This window comes from Pseudorasbora parva, chromosome 7, assembly GCF_024679245.1.
Source record: "Pseudorasbora parva isolate DD20220531a chromosome 7, ASM2467924v1, whole genome shotgun sequence".
Classification (NCBI taxonomy): Eukaryota; Metazoa; Chordata; class Actinopteri; order Cypriniformes; family Gobionidae; genus Pseudorasbora; species Pseudorasbora parva.
Window position 1 is genome coordinate 29,467,642 of NC_090178.1, and position 23,829 is coordinate 29,491,470.

Genomic DNA, 23,829 nt, shown 5'->3' on the forward strand with positions numbered 1-23,829 from the left:
ATATTATATATATATATATATATATATATATATATATATATATATATATATATATATATATATATATATATATATATATATATATAATTTAAGTTATGAATGTATACAGGGCAGTACAAATTCAGAACCAGAAATAATAAAAAACATAAACATTAAACACACAAAATTATTGTGTCAGTAGTGTACAAATAACAATCCACTCTAAGATGCACAGTATAACAATATTTTGTGTTTATTATTTTTGACTCAACAGCATAAAAAGGCAACAATCATTGGCTTTACAGTGAATTTAGTTTTTAAGTTGCGACAGGTCTTCTAGAATTGTAGACTTTAATACCATTTTGCATAGATGAACGGGCATGTTTAGTCAGCAAAGCTCCAGTGGTCTGCTTCTCTCCACAGAGATCTCTGTTGAAGAAACAACAATCAGTTGGGGGTTGTGTCCGTAAATATTCTGGTCTTTTAAAGACCAGATTCAGTTTTTTCTGGACTGTTGCACTAAGGCAGTTTAATGGTTACAATTTTAAAAAGTAATTATTAAGATTGATATTGCTTGTATTGTTTGGAAATAAATAAAAAAAATCATTTAAAGAGGCTATATTATGCCCTTTAATATTTTTTTGAGCATTCAAGCATGGTTTTTCACATATTTTACATTGCCACAGCACGTCTCTTCCCGTTCGCCAGTAACGCTCTGCATTGCTTCGCTATGAAGACCCTCCTTGTGAAAAGAGCAATGTGCTCTGATTGGTCAGCTGGACCATTGCGCCGTGATTGGTCAACAGCTTCAAGTGCGTTTCAGAAATATCATGCACCTTACCATAACGTAAGTTTTAACACTAAGGCCCTGTCCCAAAATCTAATACCGGCCCATGCCTACTACACATTAAAGAAAGTGTTAGAAAATTAAAGTGTTAGTAAAAAAACATAATAGTGCCCCTTTAAAACAATTAAAATCTTAAAATACGCACTGTATGTAGGGTTCAATGTCATCTTGTGTCCATTTTTCTCTCAGGCTGAAGAGGCTGTTGAATCGCTCTAGTGTGTCCTCAGGCAAATCTTCTATCCGTAGCAGCGAGATGGTCTCTGGTTTAGATCGTCGATCTAATAGAGCTAAACCCTGAAGGATAAAAACATGGATATACTGTATGTATGTAATATATATATATATATATATATATATACACACACACACATCTCTAACACTTGAAACAGATCCACACAAACTGTACAGTAAGAGAAAAATACTTTAAGTTAAATCATTCTTGAGAAATACTCAGTTGTGCATGTTACTGATGTCAGACACTGGGTGCGTTTACACGCACATCAGTAAGCTGATAACTCACAAATATCAGCTTATTGAAATAATCAGTTTTCCCCGTTTACATGCAAACCAGTAAACTGACAATGCAAGTAAACCGCCTTTACATGACTATATTAATAATCCGGCCTATTTCATCGTAGTGACGTCAAACATAATAATGTCCGTATCTGACTCGGAGTATTTCAAATGTTGCGTATGTCGTGATGTTAAATAAAGCGTGCACCGTGTCAGCGGGAGATTTACGGCTCATATTATCCCTTATGCAGTTACAGATGCAGCGTTTTGACTGAACCTCTTCTACTTTTGCTACATGAGATGAGAACACATCTTTACAATTTCCTGGGTCTTAAAAGAGTCTGCGTTTGTGATAGACATCCTTATTTATTGCAAAACTCTAGCTCTAGCTGTCTGGATCAAGGTTATTTTCGTAAACGAAACCTGAAACTAAGACTAAAACTATTGGTCAAAAAACATTTTCGTAAACTGAAATAAAATTTAAAAATCTGAATAAATAAAAAACTAAAACTAAACGAAACTAACTACTCTTACTAAAAAACTAACTGAAATAAAATAATAATTAGCAAAAATAAATATTCGTTTTCGTTGTTAATAAGCTTTCTTTAATGTGGTGGAAAATCTGACTGTGGCGGTTGAGGGAGTGTCTATTGCGCAACTGCGCGTGAAGTGAGCTGAGGAGATTAACCGCTGTCCTGTGACGGACGCGTGCAGACAGGCAACAGTGCGGCAGTGGCTCAGTGGTTCATGTAGGTTGTCTACAAACCAGAAGGTTGGTGGTTCAATCCCCGGTTCCATCTGACCAAGTGTCGAGGTGTCCTTGAGCAAGACACCTAACCCCAGCTGCTCCCGACGAGCTGGATGGCGCCTTGCATGGCTGACATCGCCGTCGGTGTATGAATGGGTGAATGTGAGGCAAAATGTAAAGTGCTTTGGATAAGAGCGCTATATAAATGCAGTCCATTTTAGTCCATTTCCATTTACATCGCCAGTCCTAAACGGGAGTTCACAAAGAATCAATGCGTCCGTGGCAGTGAAATGGGAAATAACACAAGGTAATGAGATGCACGTTGAACTTCTTTTAAGCTCACTGTTTTAGAATGCCGTTTCTTACGTGACGAGAGACGCAGGCGCAAAAGTCAGCAACTATATTAGCAAATAACGTTACTAGCCTACTGTGCGTTTGAGATTTCATGTTTGCATAATATTGACAGGCTCAAAGGTGTTATCATAATCATTTACTACTAATAATATTATTATCTGTGTGGAGACATTTCCCCACAAAGAAGGGAATGCCAGGACACACACACACACACAGGTTTGTTTCACTATATAAGTGAGGACAATGGCCCTCATTTATCAAAAGTGCGTACACCAAATTTCCAGCGTACACCCAAACCCACGGTGACTTTGAGATTTATCAATATGGACGTTGGCGTACGGCACGCTCAAATCCTACGCCAGCTCAGGAGGTGGTGTACGCACGTTTGAGTTAGTGTGAAAATGCGCAGAAAAACAATTCCTAACACCACAAAACGCACTGACAATATATGCTATATGACCCACTGTTAAAAACCACAACAACAACATTCAGTGTTTATTTTTGTGCAACATGAACATCAATGTTTAATTTGTGTGACTTTACCAAAGCGTTTGATTTTTAGGCATATGTATTCCTCCAGTCGCGAGCCTGTGCGCTTTATCTGACGCTTCAGGCCCGCCTGGCCCGGCAGCTGCGCACGGACTGGGACTTAAATAATTCAGACTGACAAAATAATAAACATGACCTTCTTCTTTTAAATAATAATAAAATCAATAAAAACGACATTCTTCTTCTAAATAACAAGCGTCATTAAGAATAATAATCATAATAATAATAAGAATCTTACAAATTGTCATGTAATTATTAATGTGAATGAATGGTAGTCCACATCACATCATCATCACTATTGTACACCCCAATACATGCCGTGATTAGTGTTGGGCGATATGCCTAATTTTCCAATCGTCATATCGTCAGCCTGTGAGATCGCCGATATGCGATCTTATCGCGTCGGGGCGGAGCATTCAGTGGCATAACTTTGTTTTAAAAAGTGGGTGGGACAGTCTCACGAAAATGCGTATAGTACGAGTGTGCAATCTCGTGGAATGTATAAGTCAAAATGAACTTTGGCTTACAAATGGTAGGCTACACAGTTTTTTGTGTGCATATGATACACACTTTATGGCGTATTATAAGGGGATGCATCTAAACACAATATAGCGTTAGTGTCCAGATTTTTCACGTGAATAAAGGCATAGATTTGCACACTTTAAATCCTCGTATTTTTTCTCATTAAAACCGAATATCATCAGTGATTGTACATGAAGAGCAGGGACAGTTTTTGTGCATTTTGTTTCGTGATTTTACCGGAACGAATACAAAAGTTAGATTAAAGTGCACATGCACGAGCCACGAGAGAAATCTGCAGCACTGAAAACAGCGGCAACGAGCGCCAGATCGCCTCTTATTTAACAATCGAAATGATGCTCTTCAACCAGATGTGTTGTGTTTGTATTATTTAGGTTCATCCGTGAAGCAATCCGTGTGCAACTGGTCGGCTGTTGCATACCACAAACACAGCATTTATTCATTATTTTTTATTTAAAATCCAAAAGTTTTTACTGAACATGGCTCGTCACTAGCCTACAGCATTTTATTCAATTAATTTATTCATATTTAGATTTAGCTCACACAAGTGGCAAAACATTTAAACATAGGTTATAGCCTAAATCACAAACATTTTAAATTAGAAACTTACAACAGGCTATTCAAAAACAGCCGACTCTCGTCTTTTCTTTCGTTTTTAAACCTTTTAAAGGAAATCCTGCAGTCTCGTTTCCTTGCTTAACTTGAGAAAAAAAGCCATGTGTTGAACTTTGAAACAAGAGTAGGCCTATATTTTAAATTATACAATTTAAATAATAGCCTCCGTCAATAGCCTACCTGTTTATTTTAATGCGAACAATGTTCTGCCGTTTTAATGCAGCAACGCAGCGCAGCAAAAAATAGCCTCGGTACGAAAACGATCCGTGCACTGCTGCAGACGCACCGCTCCTGGAACGGACTGACGAACAGCATCCGCGTGCAGTATGAAAGTTGTCATCCGTTAACATGGGTACGGAAAAAAATACGCACCGCACACGCACTGCAGACGGGGTATGTGTGAAACGGGCTCCATCGGAACGCGTGTTCAGTGCAGCGGGCAACATAACTCCCCACCGCAACCTTCTCAAACCAGCTGGTTTTCTTTATACAAAACATTTTTGGGAATAGATACCTGAATTGCATAACAATAATTGTTGTCTTAATTGTTTCTGGCCTTGTGTTTGTTTTAGCAATAAGTTCATTCGAGTAGCCTATACATTTGAGGTGATTTAATTGTTTTGCCGTTTTATTTGAGTTCTTTCATTGTGTTTTTTATTTATTAAAGCCTATTTCGTTATTTATTATTTTTAGGCTACCGTCAACCTGGTGTCACAGCCTGTCTATTTTAATAAACTATTTATTTCTGTAGCCCATACAGCGGGCAAGGGCTAAAACACATTATTAGAAAATACATTGTCTGCTGACATTTAAGTATTTCACTGCACTTTAACAAGAAATCTTAGCTTAACGGCCAGTGCAATATTTTTTGTTCATTGTTGTTCCGTCGTTAAGTCGTTTGAAATAAAGCTGCTTTTACTTTTTGACTGATTGCTCTGTTCAAATGTATAGGCTATAGCCTATAATAGGGTTGTGCCGATAGACGATAGTATCGTGTATCGACGATAGGCAGAGAGATCGCCGAAAGCTGAAGCTGTTGGCGATTTCAAGGCGATATTTGGCTCGTTCCCCATGAATATAATAAATAAATAAAAATTATTATTAAATGAAAATATTATGATCATAGTTATTATTATTATTATCATCATCATTACATTAATTGTACTTATTCTGCTTAGCCTTAGGCTACTATTCACATCAACATCAAAGCGCGTGGTGTTGCACTCACAGGCTACGTGCCGCATATATACTGCGAGTGCAACACCACACGCTTTTAAAATGTAAAAATGACTTACTCTTCAGTGAAAAAAAATGTTTTTTTAAAGACGAAAAAACCACATAGTTTCAGAATTTAATTGCAAGGTGATCAACCTAGCCCTATATTCACAAATTCACATAAGCCACGGCGAAAACGGCATCATCATCATCATCAGGCTAAAGCATTTTTTTTCATAAATGTACATTTATTTTATACTTATAATAATACAATAACAAATTGCTATATTATAATTATAGGCTAGTGTTGGGCGATATGCCTAATTTTCCAATCGTCATATCGTCAGCCTGTGAGATCGCCGATATGCGATCTTATCGCGTCGGGGCGGAGCATTCAGTGGCATAACTTTGTTTTAAAAAGTGGGTGGGACAGTCTCACGAAAATGCGTATAGTACGAGTGTGCAATCTCGTGGAATGTATAAGTCAAAATGAACTTTGGCTTACAAATGGTAGGCTACACAGTTTTTTGTGTGCATATGATACACACTTTATGGCGTATTATAAGGGGATGCATCTAAACACAATATAGCGTTAGTGTCCAGATTTTTCACGTGAATAAAGGCATAGATTTGCACACTTTAAATCCTCGTATTTTTTCTCATTAAAACCGAATATCATCAGTGATTGTACATGAAGAGCAGGGACAGTTTTTGTGCATTTTGTTTCGTGATTTTACCGGAACGAATACAAAAGTTAGATTAAAGTGCACATGCACGAGCCACGAGAGAAATCTGCAGCACTGAAAACAGCGGCAACGAGCGCCAGATCGCCTCTTATTTAACAATCGAAATGATGCTCTTCAACCAGATGTGTTGTGTTTGTATTATTTAGGTTCATCCGTGAAGCAATCCGTGTGCAACTGGTCGGCTGTTGCATACCACAAACACAGCATTTATTCATTATTTTTTATTTAAAATCCAAAAGTTTTTACTGAACATGGCTCGTCACTAGCCTACAGCATTTTATTCAATTAATTTATTCATATTTAGATTTAGCTCACACAAGTGGCAAAACATTTAAACATAGGTTATAGCCTAAATCACAAACATTTTAAATTAGAAACTTACAACAGGCTATTCAAAAACAGCCGACTCTCGTCTTTTCTTTCGTTTTTAAACCTTTTAAAGGAAATCCTGCAGTCTCGTTTCCTTGCTTAACTTGAGAAAAAAAGCCATGTGTTGAACTTTGAAACAAGAGTAGGCCTATATTTTAAATTATACAATTTAAATAATAGCCTCCGTCAATAGCCTACCTGTTTATTTTAATGCGAACAATGTTCTGCCGTTTTAATGCAGCAACGCAGCGCAGCAAAAAATAGCCTCGGTACGAAAACGATCCGTGCACTGCTGCAGACGCACCGCTCCTGGAACGGACTGACGAACAGCATCCGCGTGCAGTATGAAAGTTGTCATCCGTTAACATGGGTACGGAAAAAAATACGCACCGCACACGCACTGCAGACGGGGTATGTGTGAAACGGGCTCCATCGGAACGCGTGTTCAGTGCAGCGGGCAACATAACTCCCCACCGCAACCTTCTCAAACCAGCTGGTTTTCTTTATACAAAACATTTTTGGGAATAGATACCTGAATTGCATAACAATAATTGTTGTCTTAATTGTTTCTGGCCTTGTGTTTGTTTTAGCAATAAGTTCATTCGAGTAGCCTATACATTTGAGGTGATTTAATTGTTTTGCCGTTTTATTTGAGTTCTTTCATTGTGTTTTTTATTTATTAAAGCCTATTTCGTTATTTATTATTTTTAGGCTACCGTCAACCTGGTGTCACAGCCTGTCTATTTTAATAAACTATTTATTTCTGTAGCCCATACAGCGGGCAAGGGCTAAAACACATTATTAGAAAATACATTGTCTGCTGACATTTAAGTATTTCACTGCACTTTAACAAGAAATCTTAGCTTAACGGCCAGTGCAATATTTTTTGTTCATTGTTGTTCCGTCGTTAAGTCGTTTGAAATAAAGCTGCTTTTACTTTTTGACTGATTGCTCTGTTCAAATGTATAGGCTATAGCCTATAATAGGGTTGTGCCGATAGACGATAGTATCGTGTATCGACGATAGGCAGAGAGATCGCCGAAAGCTGAAGCTGTTGGCGATTTCAAGGCGATATTTGGCTCGTTCCCCATGAATATAATAAATAAATAAAAATTATTATTAAATGAAAATATTATGATCATAGTTATTATTATTATTATCATCATCATTACATTAATTGTACTTATTCTGCTTAGCCTTAGGCTACTATTCACATCAACATCAAAGCGCGTGGTGTTGCACTCACAGGCTACGTGCCGCATATATACTGCGAGTGCAACACCACACGCTTTTAAAATGTAAAAATGACTTACTCTTCAGTGAAAAAAAATGTTTTTTTAAAGACGAAAAAACCACATAGTTTCAGAATTTAATTGCAAGGTGATCAACCTAGCCCTATATTCACAAATTCACATAAGCCACGGCGAAAACGGCATCATCATCATCATCAGGCTAAAGCATTTTTTTTCATAAATGTACATTTATTTTATACTTATAATAATACAATAACAAATTGCTATATTATAATTATAGGCTAGTGTTGGGCGATATGCCTAATTTTCCAATCGTCATATCGTCAGCCTGTGAGATCGCCGATATGCGATCTTATCGCGTCGGGGCGGAGCATTCAGTGGCATAACTTTGTTTTAAAAAGTGGGTGGGACAGTCTCACGAAAATGCGTATAGTACGAGTGTGCAATCTCGTGGAATGTATAAGTCAAAATGAACTTTGGCTTACAAATGGTAGGCTACACAGTTTTTTGTGTGCATATGATACACACTTTATGGCGTATTATAAGGGGATGCATCTAAACACAATATAGCGTTAGTGTCCAGATTTTTCACGTGAATAAAGGCATAGATTTGCACACTTTAAATCCTCGTATTTTTTCTCATTAAAACCGAATATCATCAGTGATTGTACATGAAGAGCAGGGACAGTTTTTGTGCATTTTGTTTCGTGATTTTACCGGAACGAATACAAAAGTTAGATTAAAGTGCACATGCACGAGCCACGAGAGAAATCTGCAGCACTGAAAACAGCGGCAACGAGCGCCAGATCGCCTCTTATTTAACAATCGAAATGATGCTCTTCAACCAGATGTGTTGTGTTTGTATTATTTAGGTTCATCCGTGAAGCAATCCGTGTGCAACTGGTCGGCTGTTGCATACCACAAACACAGCATTTATTCATTATTTTTTATTTAAAATCCAAAAGTTTTTACTGAACATGGCTCGTCACTAGCCTACAGCATTTTATTCAATTAATTTATTCATATTTAGATTTAGCTCACACAAGTGGCAAAACATTTAAACATAGGTTATAGCCTAAATCACAAACATTTTAAATTAGAAACTTACAACAGGCTATTCAAAAACAGCCGACTCTCGTCTTTTCTTTCGTTTTTAAACCTTTTAAAGGAAATCCTGCAGTCTCGTTTCCTTGCTTAACTTGAGAAAAAAAGCCATGTGTTGAACTTTGAAACAAGAGTAGGCCTATATTTTAAATTATACAATTTAAATAATAGCCTCCGTCAATAGCCTACCTGTTTATTTTAATGCGAACAATGTTCTGCCGTTTTAATGCAGCAACGCAGCGCAGCAAAAAATAGCCTCGGTACGAAAACGATCCGTGCACTGCTGCAGACGCACCGCTCCTGGAACGGACTGACGAACAGCATCCGCGTGCAGTATGAAAGTTGTCATCCGTTAACATGGGTACGGAAAAAAATACGCACCGCACACGCACTGCAGACGGGGTATGTGTGAAACGGGCTCCATCGGAACGCGTGTTCAGTGCAGCGGGCAACATAACTCCCCACCGCAACCTTCTCAAACCAGCTGGTTTTCTTTATACAAAACATTTTTGGGAATAGATACCTGAATTGCATAACAATAATTGTTGTCTTAATTGTTTCTGGCCTTGTGTTTGTTTTAGCAATAAGTTCATTCGAGTAGCCTATACATTTGAGGTGATTTAATTGTTTTGCCGTTTTATTTGAGTTCTTTCATTGTGTTTTTTATTTATTAAAGCCTATTTCGTTATTTATTATTTTTAGGCTACCGTCAACCTGGTGTCACAGCCTGTCTATTTTAATAAACTATTTATTTCTGTAGCCCATACAGCGGGCAAGGGCTAAAACACATTATTAGAAAATACATTGTCTGCTGACATTTAAGTATTTCACTGCACTTTAACAAGAAATCTTAGCTTAACGGCCAGTGCAATATTTTTTGTTCATTGTTGTTCCGTCGTTAAGTCGTTTGAAATAAAGCTGCTTTTACTTTTTGACTGATTGCTCTGTTCAAATGTATAGGCTATAGCCTATAATTATAATATAGCAATTTGTTATTGTATTATTATAAGTATAAAATAAATGTACATTTATGAAAAAAAATGCTTTAGCCTGATGATGATGATGATGCCGTTTTCGCCGTGGCTTATGTGAATTTGTGAATATAGGGCTAGGTTGATCACCTTGCAATTAAATTCTGAAACTATGTGGTTTTTTCGTCTTTAAAAAAACATTTTTTTTCACTGAAGAGTAAGTCATTTTTACATTTTAAAAGCGTGTGGTGTTGCACTCGCAGTATATATGCGGCACGTAGCCTGTGAGTGCAACACCACGCGCTTTGATGTTGATGTGAATAGTAGCCTAAGGCTAAGCAGAATAAGTACAATTAATGTAATGATGATGATAATAATAATAATAACTATGATCATAATATTTTCATTTAATAATAATTTTTATTTATTTATTATATTCATGGGGAACGAGCCAAATATCGCCTTGAAATCGCCAACAGCTTCAGCTTTCGGCGATCTCTCTGCCTATCGTCGATACACGATACTATCGTCTATCGGCACAACCCTAGCCGTGATACGAAATTAAATGCTAATTGTTTCAAAACGTGCTGTAAAATAATGCATTGTGATGGTAATTTATCATCCAAACAGCTATTTAAACTGCTGGAGTGCGCTTCTCAATCTCCACACTATTAACAGTACTCGTAATTTGGGTCCATATTTTGTTTTTGTAGGTGCCTTTAATCCCACTCTTTAAACTCCCAAATAAAACAATTTCGTTTTTTTTCCCACTTCCCTGTTGATGGTCTTGATGGGCGCGTCTCAATCATCTCACTAGTTCAGTAGTCAGGGCACTGATCAGGGAGTCAGCCCATTGACTTATGCCCTAATCAGTGCCCTGACTAGTGGACTAGTAAGATGATTGAGACGCGCCCGATCTCCACGTCAGAGAAGTTTCGCTTCTTTGCCGTCTTCCGTGTGTACATGGCGTAAAATGAGGGCGTGGGAGAGGCGGAGACTTGAATATATAGGGGCGTGTTATTCTAATGACGATCGTTTTCAGCCGCCACATTTATTAAGGGCAAGTATTGCGTACACCTGGATTGCAGAGGTGCGCACAGCTTCATAAATCAGGCGGTGAGAGGAGTGTAAGCATAATCTTACGCCAACATATACACCAGTTTCTACGCAAGATTGATAAATGAGGGCCATTGCATGGACTTCCATTGATTTTATATCAGGTTAATGATATTTTATATCTCCTAACTCAATTCCTATCCCTAAACCTACCCATCCCAAGAACGTGCAAAACAATAGATTTAAATAAAAACATGTTTTGGCCGATTTATAAGCCTTTTTAACTAGTGAGGACCAGTCAAATGTCCTTACTAGTCAGTTATCATAATATTTTACTAGATAAGTGAGGACATTGGTCCCCTTTACAATTATAGCACAACAAACACACACACACACACGCACACACACATGTCTGGTGCGCTATCTTTGTGGGGACTTGCCATATAGACGGTTTTTATACCATACAAACCATATATTCTATCCCCCTACCCTGCCCCTAAACCTACCCATCACAGGAAACTTTCTACATTTTTACATTTTCAAAAGAACTCATTATGTATGATTTATAAGCTTTTGTACCCATGGGGACCTCAATTTAGGTCCCCACGGTGACACGAGTCCCCATGAGTCTGTGTGCATTCAGTTTGAAGTCCTCACCAGGCTAGAAAAACATGTACACACACACACACACACACACACACACACACACACACACACACACACACACACACACACACACACACACACACACACACACACACACACACACACACACACACACACACACACACACACACACACACACACACACACACACACACACACACACACACACACACACACACAGCAAAACAGTGTGTAGACACTGCTAGCCTACATTGTACTACTGAAGAAATTAAAATAAGCTTTTAATTGTTTAACAATATTTCATCTGTTATGAGTGAGTTTGTCTGGAATTTATAATTTTTACTTTTATATTTTACGTTGCATCTATTTTGTTCTTTAAGATAGATCCTGTATAGGTCATAGTTTGACTCAAGCTTTTTTGCTCAAAGGTGAAGACCCAACTTTACTGCATGTTTTGTAAGACCGTCCTGGGTTTAAACAATAATGCTCGTTTATCAAGTTATTTCACTTAAGGATGTTTAGTAAGATTAAACTCTAATCTGTTAATTAAACTTTGCTGAAATTAAAAACCTCGATTTGGTCTCTACACTTCATTATGGTAACTCTGCTAAACTATAATTACTAAAACTAAAACTGAAACTAAATAAATAAAAACTAAATAGAAATGTATTTGCAAAATAAAAACTAAACTAAAACTAGCAAAACCATTTGTAAAACTAACTAAAACTAAACTGAAATTTGTAGCAAAATTGAAAACGATAATAAAATAAAAACTAATTTAAAAAAGCAAAACTATAATAACCTTGGTCTGGATGCGTTTAAATCTGCTCTAAATTTGAGTTTTTTGTCACCTATCACACATGCGCACTTCAATAAGCCGACAGAAAGCAAGTTAATGCGTTTACATGCAGCGCGAAATCGGGGTAAGAGGCCAAAAACTACCTGTCCCAACCCGTTTATGACCTTACTCCGATAAAAGAAAATGGGTTACTGCATTTACATGACCATGTTCATTGTCGGCTTATTGGGCATAATCGGCTTAAGATTGTGCAAGTAAACGCACCCAATGTTTGTGTAAGTAAGTGTGCTCAGAGCTGGTTCTTGAGTTGACCTTACCCTCAGCTGATCCAGTCTAGTGCTCATTCCTTCAGGAACGCTCTGCTGCCAAACTTCCTGGAACTCGGACAGGTTGAACTTCACAGCATTTTGCAGGAGCAGCTGAGCTGTGGCTCGGCATACTTTGTCCTCATTCAGTGCGTACATCACTTGACCATCTAAGAGAAATTAAAAAATAAGATCCCTTTTCTTTCATTATTAAAAGCATAATTTACAGAGTAATAAAAAAAATACAGACCTTCACTTGTGTAGCATCTTCCATAACATTTGAGACAGTGTTCTATCATGGCTCTGTTCACAAAACAAAAACACTGAAAAAGATCTACTACTTTCTTCTAGTCAGAATTTTCTCTAATCTTTCAACTTCACTCACTTCGGCTCAAGGGATCCCAGCTCTTCCAGACAGACACTGAGGGAAACCTTGTTGAAAGACCAAGACTCTGAGTCCACCAGCTGGGTCACATGACCCAGGAGCTTCATCTCATAATCAAAATCCAGGATCCTCCAAAATCCTATGAAACGCAGGTCAGAGTTTATCAGTTCACTTCACCTATATACAGGGCTGTACAATTCAGCAAATATGTTGCACGTGGCGCGTTACAAAAAATATTTAGGTCTGAGGTTAATCTAGGGCTGGACGATTAACTGGAATCAAAACTGAAATCATGATTTGGATTTATAAATATGAGTACAATTTGTTTCATGTGTAAGCACACTGGCCCTCATTTATCAAACGTGCGTACACCGAATTTCCAGCGTACACCTTGCGTACACCCAAACTAGGCATGTGCCGATATCAATTTTTCATGTTGCGATTAATTGATGAAGTTTTATCACGATATACGATACTATCACGATATTGAAATAAGTTGCAAAAAAAAGTGTTGCCATAGCATAACAGCTTTAAGAACTATTTTTGTAAGAACAAAAATAACTGAATGTTTGAATACAATAATGCACCAAAAATATATACAGCTCTGGAAAAAAAATTAAGAGACCCCTCATTGAGAAATCAATGTTAAGTGGTCTCTTGATATTTTTCAGAGCTGTAAAAGTACAATTTTCAAACAGATTAAAGTGCAAAAGATTTAGGCTATAAAGAACAACAGGTAACAAATTACAATAAGGTCTCATTATTTAATGCATTAACTAAGATTGAGCAATAGCTACATTTGGTACAGAAAGTATAATGTTTTTGTTAATGTTAGTTAAGAAATACTGATCATTGTTAGTTTTATCTCGGGTCCATTAACAAAGTTATTTTGATTTTGATTTTAATGTCATTAAACAGTAACTAAGAAATGAACATAGAATGATTCATTCTTTATAAGTATTTTTCATTGTCAGTTTGGTAATAATGAATTAACATGTTAACTAATGAAGACGTATGTCTCAAAGTTTTACTGAACAATAACAAATAATTAGAACAGTTCTAATTATTAGGGCATGTTGTAGTCCAGATTAAAACATAAAAATGTTTAAGTTTGAAAATAAATAGCCTATTAAGTCTTTAAGTATTAAGTATTTGGTGCTTTGATGAACAACATTGAGATTACAAAAATGAATGGAAGTTTTTTTTGTTTTTGTTTGCTGGTTTCCGGGGTAACAGCCGCATTCTGCAGTTCATCAGCGCCCTCTGCTGTCACTGAGCGGCACTTCAGCAGCGCGTCTGGTTTAGTCATGTGCAAACGCACGTTGGGCTTGTTTATATCTGAGCCGTGTCCCTTTGACGCAGAACAGCGGTGTTGAGCATTTATACGGTTGATGGGCAAAGTATTCTTGAATGCATTATAAAAAAATTATAAATGGTTAATAAATTATTATTTACGATATTTTAAAGTGCCCACGATAACAATATCGTGCATATTCATTATCGTGATAAATCGCATTATCGAAAATCGGCACGTCTAACCCAAACCCACGGTGACTTTGAGATTTATCAATATGGACGTTGGCGTACGGCACGCTCAAATCCTACGCCAGCTCAGGAGGTGGTGTACGCACATTTTGAGTTAATGCGAAAATGCGCAGAAAAACAATAACACCACAAAACGCACTGACAAGATATGCTATAGCATGACCCACTGTAAAAACAACAACAACAACAACATAGTAATTATAAACTTCAGTGTTTATTTTTGTGCAACATGGACTTCAATGTTTAATTTGTGTGATACCAAGCATTTGATTTGTAGGCATATGTATTCCTCCAGTAGCGAGCCTGAGAGGTGAGAGGAGTGTAAGCATAATCTTACGCCAACATATATTCCCGTTTCTACGCAAGACTGTGATCAGAGCGGATTGATGGGGTTGCAGTAAATGCTGATCCATTTGAAAAAGTAACACGTCAAACATCTTTCCAAACTTGTAATGAGATATGTTTACGAACCTGTTGTCCAACAAAAGAGCATTTAAAGACATGTTTTTACTAAACTCATTTAATAAACTCAGTTAAGTGTTTAAAATGACTTATTTTTGTGATCTGACAACATGGCTTCAAATAACAGAATGAAGCAGAAATTATATTATTTTATAAAAGGCTATTCTATAAAGTGATAGAGGCTATGTCGATTAAGCATTGTGATTGGTAAACTTTATTCTTATGAAAAAACTCAAAATGTCTACAAAAACACAGATAAACCATAAATAGTTTTTAATAGTATATTAATGTGAAATACAAAAGAAAACAGTCTACAGAAATTAGGTATTTTGAGCATTTAATTCAAATTTAATAAATTGCATAAATCAAACAAAATCCCACTGAAAGGGATGATCTGAAAGGTACAGCTATTTATTTAATAATATATTTTTTAAAGAAAGGTTATAAATCATTATAAATAAGCAAGAATGATAATGAAATTATTAAACAACTTACAAAATATATAATTAATAATGATAATAATACCAGTAACACAACTAATTTAATTTATTTTCATATCCACAATAGATACATTACACTAAATAGAAAACAACATGCAGTACTTAAGGTCTTAATTTGTAATTTGATCCAAATGCATTTTTAATAGAGAAATACAACTTTAGATCTGACCAAAAACTCACCGTCAATTTCACAAGCATGAACTATTTGAAGATGTGCCTCAATTTCTTCTTTACTTGCTTGGATTCTCTCAAGAAGGTCATCCATAGTGTACTAAAGGATGAAATAAATACAAAATGTTTGATATTTTTAGGCACAATGAATGATCTCAATTCTAAAACGTTTAATAAAAGTACACGCATTGTTAATGGATTAGTAATTCATCTAAATCAGGGGTCTCCAACCTTTTTTCATTTGAGAGCTACTTTTTAAAAATGAAAGTCGCCAAGAGCTACTCATGTTCTACAATACTTAAAACTCTTAAATAATGCATCATAATTCTCATATTAACAACAATCCTAACTGTTTTACACCTGAAAGAGTGTAGTAGAAGTTCCAGTAGTCGGTACCACCATAAACATTTTACAGTAGTCAGTACCAATTTTGGTACCACAGCAAAATGTATTTTTTCTTCTTTTTTTTACTATTTAAAAAAAAAAATCTATTAAATTTAAAATGTTTATTATTTATGATGATAATTATTATAAGTAAATCATACATTTAAACATTTAAAGGCCGTATGCTGTTTAAAAAGTAATCATTGTTTTACATAAAATATCAAGTGAAAAATAAGGAACCATCTAGGCATAATTATTATTATTAGTAGAGACGTATTATTATTACATAGAGATGTAGTTACATCTACTGTATAGGCTGCAACAGTTGCCTAAAATATTCTGTCATTTTCTCAACATTAAACCAAACTTTTATTATGACGGGTTGCCGTGAAGACCTTTGAGTATCTGTGTTCATATGACAGCTTACTTAATGAAACGTTAAATTCTCATGAAGTGACAGTTTATGCGTCCGTGTGTCCACATAGTGGCACAAGGCAGAGACACGTGTGTGTGTGTGTGTGTGTGTGTGTGTGTGTGTGTGTGTGTGTGTGCACGCGCTGGCGCGCGTTGCCGCACCCTCGCATCTGCGCCTGTTATTCACACAGAGACGCAGAATTTGCAGGAGTAATATTTAAATAGTAATTTGCAGTTTAATTTTCACAGACACTAGTATATATTCGGCTACATTTTGGAGCCCTGCGCTTGGATTAACACGAAAGCTGCGTGTACCGAATATACTCGAGAGTCGGTACAACTGGTAATACAGAAATGCTGGTATCGTCATTTAAAAAAAAAAAATATTTCACTACCAACAACGTACTAAAGTAGCCTACCTGTACCTGTGACAACCCTACATTTGCATGTTTACATTGACATTTGTTCATAAATAAAAAATTCTAAGTCAGTCTAAATTAGCTCACTCGATTAGATGCAAAGTAGCCTACGTCTTGGCGAGCTACCCCCAATCAGGCCACGAGCTACTGGTAGCTCGCGAGCGACGTGTTGGAGACCCCTGATCTAAACCAACAGTCATAAACAGTCTTAAAACACTAGCTGTCAAAGAAAGGCTTGCTGTCTAAGAGCAGCTTGACTCTGCTGTTTGAGTGCCTCGCTGACGGGACCAAACTTCCCCCGTACATGATTTTAAAATGCAAGACGGTACCCAGATTTCAACATGCAGGTTGCACATGCACATTCGTTTTTTTTGCACTAGTTACATGGGTTGTAACTCGTGGTGAGAGATTGTTTAAAATGGTGCATGCGACTGTGAAAACCTTTTATCCAATGCGCATGCGCATACGCTAACGTACGCGTAAATAAACAATACTTAAAGCTACACTGTGTAACTTTTTTAGTTTATTCTTAGTTAAAAACACTTAGTTCTTTCAAAAATATATGTGCTCATTAATGTATATTTACTTCTTTTAGGTAATAAAGTATTCTGGTAAGTTTATAATATTCCATTAAAAATACATACGGGTGAGGGGTTCGAATGCCGGTCGCCATGTTGGCCCTCCATCTTGAAAGTACATTAGCCAAAGAGGGACATACGCATAAATTCAAGCTTCGCCTTTCGCGTTTTAACACTCGATGGCACCATGTCGAATGTGAAGAGGGGGATTGCCATGTTAATCTTGGACTAAATCGGCCACCGTAGGAGTTAAAACGAAATTGGAATTGAGAGGAACAGAAACTATTATTCACTGGATGGTCATATACCTTTACACCACTAGATGGAGGAAAATATTACACAGTGTAGCTTTAAGATTTCGGCTACTGTTAATTCAATTTTGGGTAGGCTACATGGTTTTCACTATGAGATGGAGAGCCTAATGTTATATAATTCAGATGGGCTACATGTTATTTTTAATGGTGTTTAAAAGTGTTTATTTTTTAAATGCGATCGATGGTACATTTTACTTGTATTTACCATGTACCATACTTTCAATACAAAAATTTAAATATGACATAAGCAATATGAAAATTATTTTCAAATTAAAAGCATTTTCTTTATAAAATACCAGATTTGGTCTTCAAAAATCATTTTTCTAAAAGGTATTCGGAACAATACAGTAATTATTAAAACACGCTGGAGTCAAGTCATTATACCTATTTTACAGAATTAATTTATTTTGTGGCTTGAATAAATTAAATGTTACTCAGAGACTGACATGTTTGGCTTGTTATGTTAAATTCAGCTGTCGCAAATCATTGACTTTTGAACCTTTTAGGTTTTTTTTTAACCAAGAACAAAAGTGGTTTTGATGCTGTTATTTTTATGTCTCTTATAGCAAAAATCTTTTATTTTAACCCATAACAATGCAGATACTATTGTAAATAATAGTGAAAAAACACTTTAAAACTGTTCCATTATTTCCCCTTAGAAGTCTTAGAAGTCTACATATATTGTGAGTACAGGTAGGGCTGGACGATATGGCCAAAATTTATATCACGATATATTTCTTAATTTTGGTCGATACGATATAATTTCGATATCGATATGAACTATATAAAAGCTTTAGAAAAACTACCAAGAACTGCCACAAAGGATTTCTGTACCTACAAACTTCTGACAAATTAATTTGCCAAGTCTATGAAACCTCCTCCTATAAAACTATATAAAATTTTAGAAATAAAAACGGTACAAATAAATTAATGTTCACCTTTTATTTGTATTTAGCCTTTATACGAACAAGAAATCACCATCAAATAAACAAGACTCTCACTTCGCAGACGCAGTTTATTGAGCATTTTCTTTTAAGTTTTAAATTTCACTGAAGAACGATTCATAGCGCTATATTCTCCTTTTATGCAAAACTATACCTTTATCTACTGATGCACAAAAAAATTAATAAAATAAGACTCAATTCAGTGGCCTATTTGTGCCCTGTTTGAGATGAGTGCACGCTGCTTTTTGCAAGGCTTTAAACAGGAGAAAATGATACATTTTCGTGAAGCCATGTCTGACCGTCTTTCACAAGCTTTGAAAGGTAATTTAAACGAGAATGAACGCATTGGTGTTAATACATGACATTGTGTGCAAATGTGGAAAGTATTAAAACAAATGTGCCACTTGCCTCTTACCCAAATATGTACATGGATTATTTTTAACGCTTGGCATCGTATTATTAGACATTAGATTGATGCATCTATGTCGATGTATTGTTACACCCATAGTCGGCACCTCTCCGGCACAAGTTTAATATCAGCCCCATCCGCACGGGATTCGTATTATCTGGGGACCTCTGGTGATTTGTAATAATTGCAGAGAATGTCTGTGATCTTAATCCCGTGCGAATCGGCCATGTCTGTAATTTGTAAAGTAAAAATTCCCCCGCAAATTAGCCTACCTACCATATTTCGCCGAACACCGAGGTCCTGTGATAACATTAGTCCCGTGCGAATCGACATCTCTGTGATTTGGCCAGGATTAGGCGGATTGTATATACTTTTTGCAAGCTTTTTTTCTCCCAGTGAGCATTTCTATCTTTATCTTTCACGAAGAATAAAGTCTGCATTCATAATGCGCACCGTTAATTCCCGTGCAGCCGCGCCCACACGGATTATACTTTCACTTTAGAAAGAGTATCAATTTGAGAGTAATCTGATTGAATGGTGTGTTTAATATTAACATCAATACTGTTCTGAATGAAAAACATAACAGAACAGTATAGTACAATGACAATCTTGTTTAAATAGGCGCTTTTACATTTAGTTTTGAAACTGAATCTTCCGCCGTATATTGTCAGCTTCCTACTCGTGATAAATGAAATCTGATTCCTGCCGCTGGTCTGAGCTCAGTTCATGGCGTCTGTTCGCTAACTGAACGAAATTATATTTATTTATTAGGCTACTGTAAAATAATCAAAACGATATCGATGCCTGTTTATGATTTCATATAGCTATCTATAACGAAGACGACATCATATCCGGGAGAAGTCAGTAAATTCGAGTAAAATCACAGGCTTTGCTTATCCCGTGCGAATGCGCCACGCAAAACTCAGATGTGGAGGAGTCATTTCTCAATCACAGAGGTCCCTAGATAATACTAATCCCGTGCGAATAGTGCTTTAGATAGACGAACCACTTCCACGCCACTAAAGAAAGTTAGTCTTTCTTCTCTTATCAACTATTAATTTCTCCTTACTTGTGGAAGCTCGTTCAGTCACATTTGTGTTGCGGTCAGGGAAACTCTTTGTAGCTAAAACGTGCCGCGTTGGATCTATCAGCCTACTACTGCTGAGCACTGGCTGGCTGCGTGTCCGTGGTGTACGTCATCACGCAAGAAGCCAATCGTGTTCTGCTCTTTCTGATGGCATGCGCCCTGAACGTCAGTCATATCGAAATATCGGAAATGTGTTTAAAAATCATATCACCGTTATTGAAAAAAATTATATCGCGATATATATTGATATTGAATTATTGTCCAGCCCTAAGTACAGGCTAATAACTGACTCCTGGCGTACCTTCTCTCCTGATGCTTCCTCCTGCATGCCCACCACTGGACCATCATAAGGATTCTCCATGAGAAGTTTCTTCAGTTTCTTCAACCTTGGTCTCTGCCTTCTCAGCTCCCAATAACTATTTGAAAACCCCCAAATCTGGAATGCAACAACAAATCTGTCAATGCACACAATACGCTTTCCATAACCACCTACCATAAAGAATAAAAATCACATCTTTAGAAACGACTCCAGTGACCTGTACATGCGTGAGTTGAGGAGATGCTGAGCTGTCAGGCAGCTGATCTGGTGTTTTACATCCTGGGACAAACAGCAGCAGATTTGACGTGTCCGCATATTTCAAGTCATACGTCTTATCCTCACTGCACAGAACTGCATGCTCGTCTTTATCACCTCTGATTATAAGACTGATGAGAAACATAAACAGACATTAGAGATTGCTTAAGCTAGTCCTAGACTTGAGATGTTATAACTGAAAGCAACTTGCATGGCTACTTCTTAAATAAGTAATTTCATTGTTTTGACTGAATATGCACTACAGTTATGTTTTTTTAAGGCACATAATAATTAAAAAAAAAAAAAAGGTAGTTAAATGCCCTAATTGAACTAACGCCTAATACTGTTTTTGAAAACGGGCCCAGATGAACTACACCTACCCTTGTGAAAAAGAAGTGTGCTTAGTTGTAGCACATGTGCATTCATAGTGTACTTCATAATACAATATTAATTAAATAAAAGTGTACTTACTGCTTATAGAATACATTGTTATGACTGTTTTTAATAGGTGCACTTTAAAAAAGTTCAAGATAGACGTTTTCCTTTAAAGGACAATTTAAATATCCTTTAAAGTAATGGCAATCTTTTGTCATGTTTTAAAGTAGTACACATTTTGATGTGTTGACACATTATAATTATCACTGTAGTGTGATATTTGATGTTACATTTAAAGTGAATATATTTTAAATGCACTAAACTGCAACTCAATCATTACAAATCTGTAATTACAACTATTTTATATACATGACATATACGTTTCAATAGAAATTACACTAAAGCATATTTTGGTTTCCAAATTCTTGTCAGTACATTCGACAGCATAAGTATTTATGAAACTACAAATAGATATACTTATGTAACTCTTTTTGCATTTAATATAATTGGATCATACATTTTCACTTAATTGTAAATAGCATGCAATAAGTTGGCACTTAATGCAAACTCTTTTAAAGTACAGTAATTACTTCCGTAATAAGTACTACGTTTGTGAGTAACGTTATGCCAAAGTATACTTCTTTTCCAAAAGGGAATGTGAAAAAAAGCTGTTCGTGTCTAAAATAATACCGAGATGTTAAGTTGATTTTAAAGGAAACAATATTCACCTCTTGCCACCTTCGATGTGTTTGCAAAGTGTATCGTCCAGCTCCATGAGACAGTAATCGCCCGACGACACATTCTCTCCGAAAGAGAGACAGTAAGTGACAGGCTGCAGGTCTTCTTCTTTTACTTTAGCTATTTGCAGCGTGGCTTGAACCTCTTCTAATGTCCTCATGTTGCAGAATTGTTTTATGCAGGTCGACCGAACACAACAACAAAAAAACCTGTGTTGTCAGCGCTCAACTTTCCCGCAATATTCAGGCCGGAAGTTACGGTTGACTGACAGTAATACGAGCCAATGACCGTTTCCGTCGGGCGCGTAATAGTGTGTAAACGTCATTAGTCCATTAGATGGCGCTACATAACCCGCTTTCATTGACCGACCCTTTGCTCTTTTATATGTCAGGCTATTGTTTGAACCACATCAAATATCTATATGATGTCTATGGTTTGAACGCTAAGAATTTTCAGTGTTGTTCAGTCCCCAATAGACATTTCCTGTTTTATTTCTCCTTTGTTTTATTGCTCTTAAATAGGCTCTACTCAATGACATTTGGTAAACACTAACTTTAGAAAAATAAAATTATTTGTTGTGGTGGACATGAAACAATGTAGCCAATACATTATATGGGAACAACTGTCTGACTGATTTGTAATTTTTGACAAACAAACAAACAAACAAATAAATAAGGATATAAATACTTTCACACAATAAATAGGCTATTGGTAGCCTACGTTTAAATGATTTATGTTTATCTTACTTTTGTAATATTTTGTTAAATTGCTTTATTTTTTATATAGACTTAAATAATTATAGGCCTAGATTTTTAGATTGTGGGATTGAAAGTCTGGGATAAGGATAACATTATATTGTTATATATAACAATATATAACATTATATTTATAACAAATATAATTTATATTTTATTTGTTTTATATTTTAAATAATTTATTTTACTTTTCCTTGTTAATTTTATTGGTAATGTTTTACAAAAAGGTTTCAACAAACTGATGAACAATAGCCCACTTCTACAGCATTTGTTAATTTTAGTTATTGTTATTTCAACATTAACCAAAATTATTTAAATCAAAGTTATATTTGTTAATATTAGTTAATGCACTGTGAACTAATAGGATAAACAATGGGATTTTTTATTAACTAACATTAACAATTTTTTTTTAAAATCCCCTCATAATTATTGTTATAGCTTTGATTATAGCTTGTTAATACAGTGGTCAAAATTGTTGGCACCCCTGATAAATATGATATGGATGTAAAAAATAAATCTGCATAGCATTACATATGATCAGTGCTTTTGATCTTTTATCTTTAAAAAATTCACTGAAATCTAACCTTTCATTGAAGTAAAACCATTGAAAGTGGGAGGTAGGCTAAATTACACAATGAAATAAATGTTTTTCTCCAAAACATGTCGGCCACAATTATTGGCACCCTTTTATTCAATGTTTTTTGCAATCTTCTTTTCCCAAGATAACATCTCTGAGTCTTCTCCTAAACTGCCTGATGAGTTTGGAGAACACCTGACATGATATCAGAGACCATTCCTCCATACAGAATCTCTCCAGATCCTTCAGATTCCCAGATCCATGTGGGTGCTTCTTATCTTCAGCTCAGCCCTCATTCTCTATAGGGTTCATGTCAGGGGACTGGGACGGTCATGGCAAAAGCTTCATTTTGTGTTCACTGACACATTTGTGTGTTGATTTGGATGTTTGATTTGGATCGTTGTCCTGATGGATCCAACCATAGCCCTAGGATTTCTAGCAGAGGCCATACGCTTTTCTTTTTTTTTTTTTTTTAATCAGTTGATATTTGCTAGAATCCATGATACGTATCTGAACAAGATGTCCAAAACCTCCAGCATAAAAAATAAAAAAAACACCTTTGCCCACAACATTAAAGATCCAGTGGTATTTTTAGCCGTGGGCATGGG

General features: G+C 36.1%; 1 protein-coding gene across 1 annotated transcript; it reads right to left on the reverse strand.

Annotated features, from left to right (window-relative positions):
• Positions 1–209: 209 nt before the first annotated feature.
• dscc1 (DNA replication and sister chromatid cohesion 1) lies at positions 210–22,152 on the reverse strand. Its single transcript, XM_067449725.1, has 9 exons — positions 21,880–22,152; positions 20,739–20,907; positions 20,504–20,638; positions 15,663–15,753; positions 12,976–13,114; positions 12,841–12,893; positions 12,603–12,760; positions 972–1,120; positions 210–408 (listed from the first exon to the last, which is right to left on the reverse strand). The coding sequence occupies exons 1-9, from the start codon at positions 22,047–22,049 to the stop codon at positions 297–299; spliced, it is 1,176 nt and encodes a 391-aa protein (XP_067305826.1). The 5' UTR covers positions 22,050–22,152; the 3' UTR covers positions 210–296.
• Between the last annotated feature and the right edge of the window lie 1,677 nt (positions 22,153–23,829).

Coding starts and splice junctions, on each gene's coding strand:
- dscc1 (XM_067449725.1), bottom strand. CDS start 22,049: ATGAGGACATTAGAAGAGGTTCAAGCCACGCTGCAAATAGCTAAAGTA. Junction 12,761..12,840: donor AAGATGCTACACAAGTGAAG/GTCTGTATTTTT, acceptor AATTTCTCTTAG/ATGGTCAAGTGATGTACGCA. Junction 409..971: donor GACATTGAACCCTACATACA/GTGCGTATTTTA, acceptor TTTCTTCAACAG/AGATCTCTGTGGAGAGAAGC.